Source organism: Phalaenopsis equestris, unplaced genomic scaffold (assembly GCF_001263595.1).
Source record: "Phalaenopsis equestris unplaced genomic scaffold, ASM126359v1 Scaffold000982, whole genome shotgun sequence".
NCBI lineage: Eukaryota > Viridiplantae > Streptophyta > Magnoliopsida > Asparagales > Orchidaceae > Phalaenopsis > Phalaenopsis equestris.
Genome location: NW_018165421.1, coordinates 4,234 through 16,482, shown reverse-complemented (window position 1 = coordinate 16,482; position 12,249 = coordinate 4,234). Strand labels below are relative to the sequence as shown.

General features: G+C 33.8%; 1 protein-coding gene across 2 annotated transcripts; it reads left to right on the top strand.

Annotated features, from left to right (window-relative positions):
* Nucleotides 1-3,825: 3,825 nt before the first annotated feature.
* On the top strand, nucleotides 3,826-11,823 carry LOC110032611 (40S ribosomal protein S20-2). 2 transcript variants are annotated; one of them, XM_020736284.1, is made up of 4 exons: nucleotides 3,826-4,019; nucleotides 4,112-4,223; nucleotides 4,323-4,436; nucleotides 11,558-11,823. In XM_020736284.1, exons 2-4 carry the CDS (start codon nucleotides 4,112-4,114, stop codon nucleotides 11,698-11,700), a joined length of 369 nt encoding a protein of 122 aa, XP_020591943.1. In that variant the 5' UTR covers nucleotides 3,826-4,019; the 3' UTR covers nucleotides 11,701-11,823. The 2 variants fall into 2 exon arrangements, with proteins under 2 accessions (XP_020591943.1, XP_020591944.1); XM_020736285.1 differs by having other exon boundaries at nucleotides 4,090-4,223.
* The last annotated feature ends 426 nt before the right edge of the window (nucleotides 11,824-12,249 follow it).

Sequence of the window (12,249 nt, the reverse complement as noted above, 5' to 3'; positions counted from 1 at the left end):
GATTTTTATCGAGAGTTTTCTTAGGTAACTTCGGTGATCTAAGATGTAATAAACTATTAACTATAGGGGCTTGCCCTTATAGGAAGCTTGTCCGAACCCTGCTTAATATAAAACCTATTTAATTCTTCATATTAAATAGGAGAAATTGTCGGCAAATATAATGGTTTCGTAGACCATACGAATGTCATATATTTCTTAATTTATTTGATCGAGCCTCATCCTCAAGTCTTGTGTTTAATTGTCGGCAAATATAATGGTTTCGTAGACCAAACGAATGTCATATATTTCTTAATTTATTTGATCGAGCCTCATCCTCAAGTCTTGTGTTTATCCTTCGGGATAGATACATGGTTTGAGGCATAAGGCTCTTTCATTTAAATTGTGAAAAGTATGAAGTCAGTTTGATTTCATATTTTTCTAAAACTATATATATGTGTAAATTAAAATGTTCTTCCAAAGCGGGTGACGGGATTTCGATTCCGGTGACCGACAGCTTCTAACGGATAACTCCTCCAACCAAAATTGTGACCGACAACACCATAACAGAATGGTGTGTCAGAAAGGATGAACATGTCCTTAAGTAAAAGAGCAAGATGCATGAGACTGAATGCAGTGCTTCCTATGAGTTTATGGGCAGAGACTGTGAATATGACATGTTATCTCATCAATAGATCATCTCAGATATCGTTGGGTGGCAAGGTCTCAGAAGAGGTATGGACATGTAATCCAGTTAATTTCGATCATTTACGAATTTTTTATTGTCCTGCTTATGTACATTTACCTGGAGATGAAAGATCATAACTTGATGCAAAATCCAATAAGTGCATCTTTCTATGCTATAAGAAAGGTGTGGAAGGATACAAGTTTTGAGATTCAGAGATGCAGGTTTTGATGAGCAGTTTATGTTACAGCAGAATCAAGACAAGGTGTCAGAGAAGAGTTCCAGTTCAGATGCAGTGCAGATGAATTTAGAACAACAGCTAGTAGCTTCTGAGATAGAATTATAATATAGCTTTTGAGGTGTTCAAATCCAACACCTGGTGATTCCATTCTAGATGATCCGCAAAATTCTAATCTAGCCAGAGACAGACAGAGATGCACCAATATAATGCCTCATAGCAGATTGGGTTATGAAGATTTGGTATCTTGTGTATCATCAGCATCGATGATCCAATCACTTTTCAAGGAGCTTTCACTAGCCAGGAAGCAATGGTTGAGGAGATGGAGTCTTCGCAGAGAAACTGCACTTGGGAGTTAGTTCAGCTTCCAGAGGGAAAGAAGGCTATTGGGTGCAAATAAGTCTACAAAAGGAAACTAGCAGTATCAGAAAAAGAATGGGAAAAGCTTAAGGCTCGACTGGTAACAAATGGATTTTCACAGCAGAAGGGGATAAATTATGATGAAATAGTTTCTCCTGTGGTCAAACATACTTCAATCAGGGCAGTGCTGACATTAGTAGTCATTTGGGATTTACATTTGGAGTAGATGGATGTTAAAACTGCTTTCTTGCATGGTGATCTGAAGGAGCACATTTACATGGAGCAGCCATAATGGTTCACTCAACCTGGACAGAAGTATCTGGTTTGCAGGTTAAAGAAATCGCTATATGGGTTAAAACAGTCTCCAAGACAATGGTACAAGCGTTTTGACTCCTACATGATTCAGATTGGCTACAAGAGATTTGAGTATGATTGTTGTGTTTATGTGAAGAGCCTTGATGATCATTCTATTATTTTTTTTGTTACTGTATGTTTATGATATACTGATTGCTGCAAAGGATATGAATGATGTACGTGGGTTGAAAGCTTTATCGAACTAGAAATTTGACATGAAAGACTTGGTTCCTACGAAGAAGATTCTTGGAATGGAGATTCATCGAGACAGAGGCTTAAGATGATTATGTTTATCTCAACGAGGCTATGCTGAGAAAGTACTGGACATGTTTGAGATGAGCAAATCAAAGCCTGTAAGCACTCTGTTGGCAAATCATTTTAAGCTTTCTTCAGAACAGTGTCCTAAGACAGATACAAAAATCGAAGATATGACAAATGTTTCATATGCCAGTGCAGTTGGTTGCTTGATGTATGCAATGGTATGTAATTGTCCTGATTTGGTTCATGTTGTTAGTCAAGTCTGCAAATACATGACTAAACTTGGAAGACGACATTGGGAAACAGTCAAACAGATTTTCAGGTATCTAAAGGGTACTGTAGAACATGAAATTATTTTTGGCAGTCAGCAGAATGATCCTTCAGTTGTGGGGTATGTTGATTCAGACTATGCAGGTGATTTGGATGACAAAAGGTCTAGAACTGGGTACAGTAGCTGAAGCTGCGAAAGAAGCCTTATGGCTTGTTGGGCTAGTAAAGGAACTTAGCGTTAAGCACGGGGGAGTTCAGCTGCATTGTGACAGTTAGAGTATTATTTATCTAGCTAAGAACCATGTGTACCATGCGAGAACAAAGCACATTGATGTCAGGTATCACAAGATCAGATAATTGATTGCTTCTGGTGAGATACTGTTGCAGAAGGTTCATACTGATGAAAATGCAGCTGATATATTGACCAAACTAGTTACTATCAACAAGTTCTTGCATTGCTTGGACATGTTGAATGTTTGCAGTTGCTAGAGAAGCATAGTGGCCCAACCTATTTCTGATATGGAAGAAACTCCATGATATATTTCTTCTAAGAGCTGAATATTCGTTTGTTGAATGTTTGCAGTTGCTAGAGAAGCATAGTGGTCCAACCTATTGCTGATATGGAAGAAACTTCATGATATATTTCTTCTAAGGGCTGGATATTCGTCAAGGTGGAGATTTGTTAGATATGACTCATATATCATAAAGGGACAGATTCTGGAGCGAAGCGGAGTATAGTAGAAGATTCTGTCCAAATCCGGAAAATTTCCTTATGTGGGTTGGGGGTGAGGTACATGGGTAATTTGGTAATTACATATTGTACTCTAGGGTTATAAAAAAACTTGTATGTAACCCTAGGTGTTATCCCAAATTCTATTTTATGTACTCTTTTCTGAATATTGAAAGAAAGCCGCTGCTCTGCTCTCGAGGACGTAGGCATCTTTGCCGAACCTCGTTAACTCTCTGTGTTCTTCTGGATTTGTGTCGTTCTTGTTTTTCTTCACCCTAATTTCTCAACATATATATATATATATATATATCAACCTATTCTCAAAAACTCTGATAGTTTATTTTATAGCCACCCCATTCTTACAAGTCAGGTTGAAAAAAACAATTTCCCACCTAACAATTTTTAGAAAACAATAAGAAAACAGTTTCCCGAACAAAATTGTAGTGACGTTTAAAATAAAAAAAAAATATAAAAAACTCTCCTAAATATACTCATAATAGCGCAGTCTTTAAATCATACGAGCATATAGGGCTGTAAACGAGCCGAGCTTGAGCGAGCTCAGGCTAGGCTCGTGTTCGACTTGTTCGAAATTACTCGTGCTCGAAATCAACTATGTTCGAAATTAGCTTGTAAACAGCGTGCTCGTGTTCAACTTGATTTAAATATTCTTGTTCGTGTTCGACTCAAAATTAACTCGATAAATCAATTGAAAAAAAATAATTGTAGTGTTGGATTCAAACTTGAACCAAATCTATACAAAAAAAAAATACATAACCACATTATCACAAGAGCTATTATAAATATTATTAAATAAATAAAATATACAATATTTTATTATATAAATAATTATATGAATTTTTTATTTCAAGTTAAAACAAATCAAACACAAGCGAATAGTTCTGTTTGTATTTGACTCATTTATAATTTAAGCTTAAAAAAAATTTTCATCTAGCGGAACAAGTTTTTATATATTTCAATTCCTATTTTTACACCGTTGATCCATATCTGATGGCTTATATGAAAACAATGGAATGCCGCTGGGAATCTTATATATAAATCACGCAAAACCCTAGCCTGACAATAGCCGTGCAGAAGTGGCGGAGGCAGCGAAATAAATAGACTGCTCGCTCTCGATCTCTTCCCACAAGGTATCGTAGTTTCATCTCTCTTTCATTTAGGGTTTTGGTTTTGCCAACTTCTGTTTTAATAGGCTTTTAGATCGATATATCTTTTTCTAAAGATGGCTTACACTGCGATGAAACCCACAAAACCGGGGCTCGAGGAGCCAAGGGAACAGGAGCATCGCATCAGGATCACTTTGTCTTCTAAGAACGTGAAGAATCTTGAGAAGGGTATTTCCTGCCATCTATTGTTCAGAATGAGAACTTCGTTTTTTGGAACACGAATTAAATTTTATTAGTTTTTTTTATTTGATTTGCGGTTCGGGATAGTATGCGCGGATCTGGTGAGGGGAGCGAAGGATAAAAAGCTAAAAGTAAAGGGACCCGTCAGGATGCCGACCAAGGTCCTCAATATCACTACCAGGAAGTCTCCCTGTGGTGAAGGTGAATTTTCTTCCTTATATCTATATCGTTTTTCATTCTTTTGGATCTGCTTCTGGTATCTACACTTTCCTGTTTCTATTCGCGAATTTGAAGTTTGTGCCTTTCCTTTTGATTACGCTTTATATTTGCATAAATCACAGGTTGGGTGCTCACAATCAACATTTTTGTTAGTTTTATGTAAACGTCATTTATTAGAGTGCCATGGTTTTTTGCATCGAACATTTCTTTTTCCTTTGTTCCCAGTCAATTTTTCGACTGTTTGACATTGGCCTATTTGTTCGAGCTTTTGAACACTGCTTGTTTGTTTAGTACAAAAAAAAAAAAATGCGATGCGTTGTGCTGTTTGTTTTAAAACATTGGTGTAAATTTTGGAGGCCACTTGATAGCAGTTTTAACGCAGGATTCAAGAGGGGTCTGACTTTAAATTCTGCCAAACGGCCAAAATGGAAAGTTTAAATTCTCCTGAATCTTAAATTTCATATCTCTATCTTTTGTTTTGGCGCTCGAACTTAGTGAAGCATGGCATTGGATAGATTTAATCTAAATTTTCTAGTACCATGATTAGTCTTTTTCCTTCATTCTTTGCTGCTCCGGTCGTTGCTTCTCCATTTGTCTCCCGTCGATACTTTTTCACCGAGCTTCCTTTTTGACTCCTCATATAAATAAAATATACTTATTATTGTATAGTAAATAACAAAATAATATGTAATTAGTCTAAATAAATTCTTGTTAATGATGATTAATTTAATAAATTACTATATGTAATGATTAATATAGTTAAAGTCTCTAAAAAATTAACTTAATATGAATTAACAGTTCTAAATACTGAAAGTTGGCAAATAATTTAATAGGATTTAGCCGGATTTGATATATGTTACACCAAATAGTTTCTCGGATTTAACCAACCCAAAGTTTACTTGATTCAAATTTATAAGAGTTACTAATTCCTACTTGAATTAAATTTTAGAAATTGACGAACAACTAGTGGTATTGAATATTAAGTTAATAGATGTACCATCCCTTTTCGGGGTGCATAAAGTTTTTTGTCTGTTTTATAGTTTAAGCCTACTTAGGCTCCATTTGGGACAGCTTATTTGCGGCTTGTGCGTTTTCAAAACGCCACATGAGTGTTTGTTTTGTGCGTTTAACGTGCGTTTCAGAAAAAGTGATTATTAAATTGTATTAGACGCAGAACGCTGGTCGAAGCCCGCGTCCCGCGTATCCTTTTTCCCTTCTCTATACTACCCTCATTCTCATCCCGTCATCTTCTGCTGTGATTCTTCTGTCATCTTCTGTTGTGTTCCACCACGGCTTTCCCTAGAGGTCTCTCTATATTCTCGTTTTCTCGATACTTTCATTCGATCGTAGATGGCATACCAGGTCATCGGTCTGGCCATGAGGAACGGAATTCAGCGAGAAGGTTCTCCACATCCGTCTCCATCAGCAACCGTTTTTACCTTACAACCAGTCGTCGTCCATTGACTCTTCCGACAGCGGAGCAGAGGCCTGAAGAAGCCCTAGCTGGTTGATCTCCAACACTTCTTGATTCCGAGGAAAGCGTCTCGTCTCGTTCGGAGTGCGATTCGGATTATTCCACCGACGAGGAGAACGATCCCCGTTTCAGTAATAATTATTATGCTTGAAGGTGAGGAAAGAGGAATTATGGGACATGATCAAGGTACGAGCTAAAGCAGCTGGTTCCACCTTTTGGAAAAGTTTATCCTTTTCTTTTATGTTTGACTTTAATGCAATTATTTGGGATCAATTTTATAAATTCTTTCTTTTAATTATTTGTTGTCGGATATTATGTAAGATGTTAAATTTATTTTGTGGAAGATTTACTTATCAACTTTTTCATTTCCTATGTATTTATATATCTAATATCTAAATTTTAATTTTTTACTTACGTGACGCCTTATGTGAGTTATGTTTTTTATGTAATATAAAAGATTTTAATGGTATAAATGTAAAAATAGAGTTTAGTTGTTTGATATGTTAATGCATAAGAATTAGGTGGTATGTATGTGTAAAAATATATATTTTTATTATTAGCTATGTATGTTTCGACCATATTAATTTATTAAACTAATGTCTTTATGCGCTTAGGCTTTAGCATGCAAGTCAGCAGCTTGATTTTTTGGTTAATTGTTGTTGTAGAGGTTCGATTGATTGGGCAATTCATATATTGTTGTGAGAGCACTCATGTTATGCTATTTGTTTGGGGGCATTTAGTGGTCTATGGAATTGTTTATGCAAATTCAAGAGTTTTGAAACATTGATTTTATTATTTTAAAATGTATTTGACTAGGTTATTGTTTTTTTTTGCCTTGTTTATAATATACATTAATCATTTGAGGGGATTTCATTGCCTTGTTTTTGCCTTGTTGTGAAGGGATTTCATTGGTTATGAAATTTCTAATGTGTATTCATTTCAATTTTGTTGCAAACAACATAACAGTTGCGTGCGAGATTGGTCAATTATCTATAAAAAGCTTCGAATCAGCTGTTTTTCAAACGCACAAACCAAATAGCTGAACAACTTATTCAGAATAAGGGCAGAATGATTATTTATCTAGAATCAGCTGTTTTTCAAACCCACAAACCAAACACTCAGTCAACTTATCAGGATAAACTGTTTATCTGAACAAGCTGTAGCTGCCTCAAACAGACCCTTAATTGGATACTGAAGATTTTTTATCCATATGGCGAGGCATAAGTCTCAAAATTAACAAATTGTGCAAAGCCAAAGGATTTGTATTAAGTTCAAAGTTTATATTAAGAAGTTATTTATTAACATTCTAATACATTAATTGGTTAAATATAATATTTTAACATCTTATTATGGTAAAAATAATAAACGACTGAAAATAAGAAGTAGCATGTTAATTTCCAAACAACAAATCATAAAATAAGATATGCTATGTAAACGCCAATATAAAACATAATAACATAACAATTCAAAATAAGTTTGATTTAATTAGTTTCTCTCAAACTTTTACTTTATTTTATCAAAGTAAGAACACTAAAAGTCACTAAGGTTAGAATTTTTAAATTTAAAAGTCCTAGTCACTTTTATTTAACAATTTACTTCTCTCTTTTTCATCCTTATTTGTATCCTTATTCTCTCGTTCATTGTCATCTTAAATCTAAATCTTTTGATTTAATCAATATTAATTAATAAGATTATTTAATAAAATTTAAAATAATAAATGTGTTGATAGCAACAACATCAATTAAATTCTCATTTGTGTATTATATGGGTAATTGAAGAATGTCTGTTAGAGTTATTTTAAATACATATTTTAAGGTAAACCCTAGTCCTAAGTGCATACACTTCACCAAAATCAAGGCGATTTGCATCTTGACCGGTCTTACATTATGTGAGAATTAAGCTTAATGTAATGCCCAATGAGGCGTAAGACTCATTGCAATTTTTTCAAAAAACTGTTGAGGTGTGCCTCATTTCACGCAATTTTAAATTATTATATTAAATTTTTTTTTTGTAGAGTGGTTCTTTACTTGGGCACCCAGTTGAGTTATTCCTAATACACGGAAGGTGGTTTAAGATTAGGGCAGATTAGCCAAAGGGGATTTCTTATTCCAGGCTTTGAACCAGAAAAAAACATTTGTATTGCTGAAACTGACAGGTCTACCATATATGAATGGTATAACTGTGCATATGTGATTGTTTCTGATAACTACAACAGTATTGTGCATAAATGAATGTACTGATAACCTTGACATCTTGTTTATTTTCAATGAAATGTTTATTTGTTCTACTCCCATAATATGACCGACAACTTTTGTGACAAGAATTGCTATGGACGATGGTTGTCTTGATCTTGTTTGTATGTTTTTATTGATTCGTTTTGTGGTTAATATGTTTGCATTCTTTAGCTGTTATTCAATGCATGGTGGTATGATTTGACTGAGCTGATGATGTGGATATATCATAATCACTGATATTTCTATGAAGTCTCATATTCACGTTTTTTTAAACTGATGCTCGGTCTTATGAGTAAATTCAGAAACGTATTGCTCAATTAGATGATTAATACTTTAAAACTATTACTGAGTTAGACACACTAAGCAAGCTGAAAAAGCTATCTTACTGAACTCGACACTCAAGACTGCACCATTTTTAAATTTATACAGGATAAAGTTGTGATGTGGTTGGACTGATTTATTGTAGAAATCTTAGTGTATATGATCAGAGTCATCATGTTGTTTTTCTGGGTAATAATATATTGTTTGTTTCAACACCTATAATGTACCTGGTAACAAAGAAAGCTTAGAAATACCTATTTATTTCCTCTATCGTTTCTGGTTTTTTTGTTTGCATGAATGATTTTAGGTTAAGCTTTTTTGGTTTAATGGCTTTGTTTGATTTTGACTGAGCAGATGATGATTAGATATATAACCATTTCTGAGATATATCTATGAAGTCTCAAATCCGAGCTTTTTAAAACTGATGCTCAGTCATATGATTACATTCAATAATTTTTTACTAAATTAGACAAAATCCATCCAAACACAATTGTTTTATTGATAGATTAATCCTGCAAGAAGTCCCTCATCCCTCATCGCTCATCACTCATCACTCATCACTCAAATAGGCACTTGACCTAGCAGTAATCCAAGTTAAACTTTAAGTTATGGAGTATTTTGAAGAAAGTTTTGATATGGTATAACTAAGATGATACTACACAAATCTGGTCATTGGGCATTATCAAATTTTCTCCCGGTGAAATATCCTGGTAGGATTGATGTTGTATTCTAGAAATCTTAATGTCTATGATCGGAGTTTTTCATCATGGCGTTTTTCTGGGAGTTTTAACCTGTAATGTACCTGGTAACAAAGAAAGCTTAGAAATACTTATTTCTTTCCTCTATTGTTTCTGGTTTTTTTGTTTGCATGAATGATTTTAGGTTAAGCTTTTTTTGTTTAATGGCTTTGTTTGTTTTTGACTGAGCAGATGATGATGTAGATATAGAATAATTTCTGAGATATGTCTATGAAGTCTCAAATCCGAGCTTTTTAAAACTGATGCTCAGTCATATGATTACATTCAATAATTTATTGCTAAATTGGACAAAATTCATCAAACACACAATTGTTTTATTGATAGATTAATCCTGGAAGAAGTCCCTCATCACTCGTCACTCATCACTCATCACTCATCACTCAAGAGTCAAGAAGACACTTGACCAAGCACTAATTCAAGTTAAACTTAAGTTATGGAGTATTTTGAAGAAAGTTTTGATATGGTATAACTAAGATAATACCGCACAAATCTGGTCATTGGGCATTATCAAAATTTCCCCCGGTGAAATATACTGGTAATTTTTTTTTTTGGTAACATATCCAAAGATTTATGTAAAAAGAAAACAACTTAAGCTGTCTTGCTACTGTTTGTGGTTTTTGTGTTTTAATGTGCTGACTTTTGGTTATTTGTCTGCTTGTATTGTTCAATAAATGATACGATTTGACTGGACATGAAGTCCCAAATTCATGCTTTTAAAACTGGCTTTCAATTTTGAACCGAACTTTTCAGAAAAAAATAAATCAGAGTCGCGAAAGTGCTGTATCTTGTACTTAATTGAATATGAACCTGAGGTGATTTTTATTAAGAAAATATTTATTACTATTTAAAATGGACTTTAAACTATGTAAAAATTAAACCATAGCCATCCACAAACCTATGCTATTTCCATCAACCTTTTTATTTTATATCAAATAAATTAGAAACAATTTTACTTTGTTCATTTTATTTGAACAACGTCGTCCATTGCCTTGTTTACTTGTCTCAAATATGTATTGGAAGTTTTATTTCACTTGTTGCACCATTTTCCTTTTTCTTCCTTTCTATTAATCTCCAAAACATTTTCTCTTTCTCCAATCATATACTTTCTCCTTTCAGTGATTAATCCCTCAAAATATTTGCATCTTTTGTTGATTCATTATTCCAATTTATCTGTACTTGTAAAACTAGATCCCTTTTAAGATCATTATAATGAAATTTTCCAGTTAGGGGTTGAAACTTTTAGTTCGATTAATATTTTATCATTCCTTCTTCCCATTACAATGGAGAAATTCCCACCATAAATTTATTTGTCTCCTAATTTCGATTTTGTTTTTAACATTGCTTAAGGGTGTTCTTTTTGCTTTTTTTAATTAGTTTTTTTAGCTATTTCTTAGTTTAAATTTCTTTGGGCTCCAATAAGATTTTGTTTTAATCTTTGGCTTAGTGGCCAAAATTTGTGGTTTTGTTGAGCACGATATTCTGTTTAAATTGCAGCCAAATGAGTGTTCAAGGATAGCTTGTTTTGTTGGCATTCACAGTTATCCTTGAAGAAAAATCTTCAGCTAATAGTGTCTCCTAGATATCCTTGCCTAATTTGAATAAAACAATGTCAGTTTGTGATCATTATTTACCTATACATCTAATGATTCAAGTGTAAAATTTAAACTTCTCCAGGCATGTTCCATGCATATTGTCTCTTGCATCTATGCTAAATTAATACCTTTTCCTTTTTTTAATCATCATCATTTTCAGATTTCTTTTCAAATACCTTACAAACTATTATTGTTTTTTATTAGAAGTTAGTTTTTTAACTGTAGTTGGTTTAACTGTTCATGTTCTCGAAATTAGATAAAAGCAGTTTTCCCTGACTCCAATTATTTCTAGTTACATGCAATTGTGGCCAATTGCACTGTTAGTTCTATGCTCACTTTATTTTTCTTATTTTGGTAATTCTATCGTTAACCTTCATCTCCTCTTATGAAATATTTTTAAGCTAAGCATGTTAATGTCACTATAAGCCTTGGTATGCCAACCCTTAGGTCATACAATCTTCTTCTCGTGTATATTTATTTGTTAGGAATGTTGCTGTGTTAAATACTGCCACATTTAACCCAGCAACATGCCTAACAATAAACAAGAGAAGAAGTTGAAGTTTGTGTTAAATGCTCTGCCATATTGCTCTCACCATTTGGGAAAGTTCTCTTTTATTATGTATTATTGCCCATGAACCTTTGTTAAACCAGACTGCTTTAGTTTTAATCTATTGCTATATGTTATTCATATTATACTTTTGATGAACCTGCGGGGATGCTTTAGGTACCAACACATGGGATCGGTTTGAACTTCGCGTGCACAAGAGGCTGATTGACCTCGTCAGCTCTTCTGACGTGGTGAAGCAGATTACCTCTATCACCATTGAACCTGGTGTTGAGGTTGAGGTCACCATTGCTGATCCTTGATTTTTTTTACTTGGATTTGTATTCATCAAGGATGACCTTTTTTTAACTTATGTTTGCCTTAATGATCAGTATTTGTAGTTGGAGATTGCAATTTTGGATAATTTACTAGATTGTTGTTTCTTATTTTGTTGAAATTAAACAGCAACTTGCATTATTGTGATTCCAAGTATAAGAAATGGCCTTTTCTTGGAATGCCTTATACACAAGTAATTCATTTTGGTTCTATTACTGAAATAAGATTGGTAATCTTTCTTTTTCCACTCAAGTTATTCCTTCATTAGTGATGAGCCCTTGAAATCTTTGTAATAAAATGAGTTGGTGAGCTCGTAACAAAACATATAAGCCGCTTAAATATGGAGTTCTCTCGGCCTGCACTTCATATTGAAGTCATACCGTAAATCAACACCAAGAACAGATCAGTTTATAAAAGTCTCGTGTTCAAAAATGTTTACAAATTTAATTCCCTTGCTGATATCATTGTATTGGGAATGTGGGTGACTGAATTGTGCTGTTAACGCACATCAAAAAGTAGATTTCAACTCAATATCC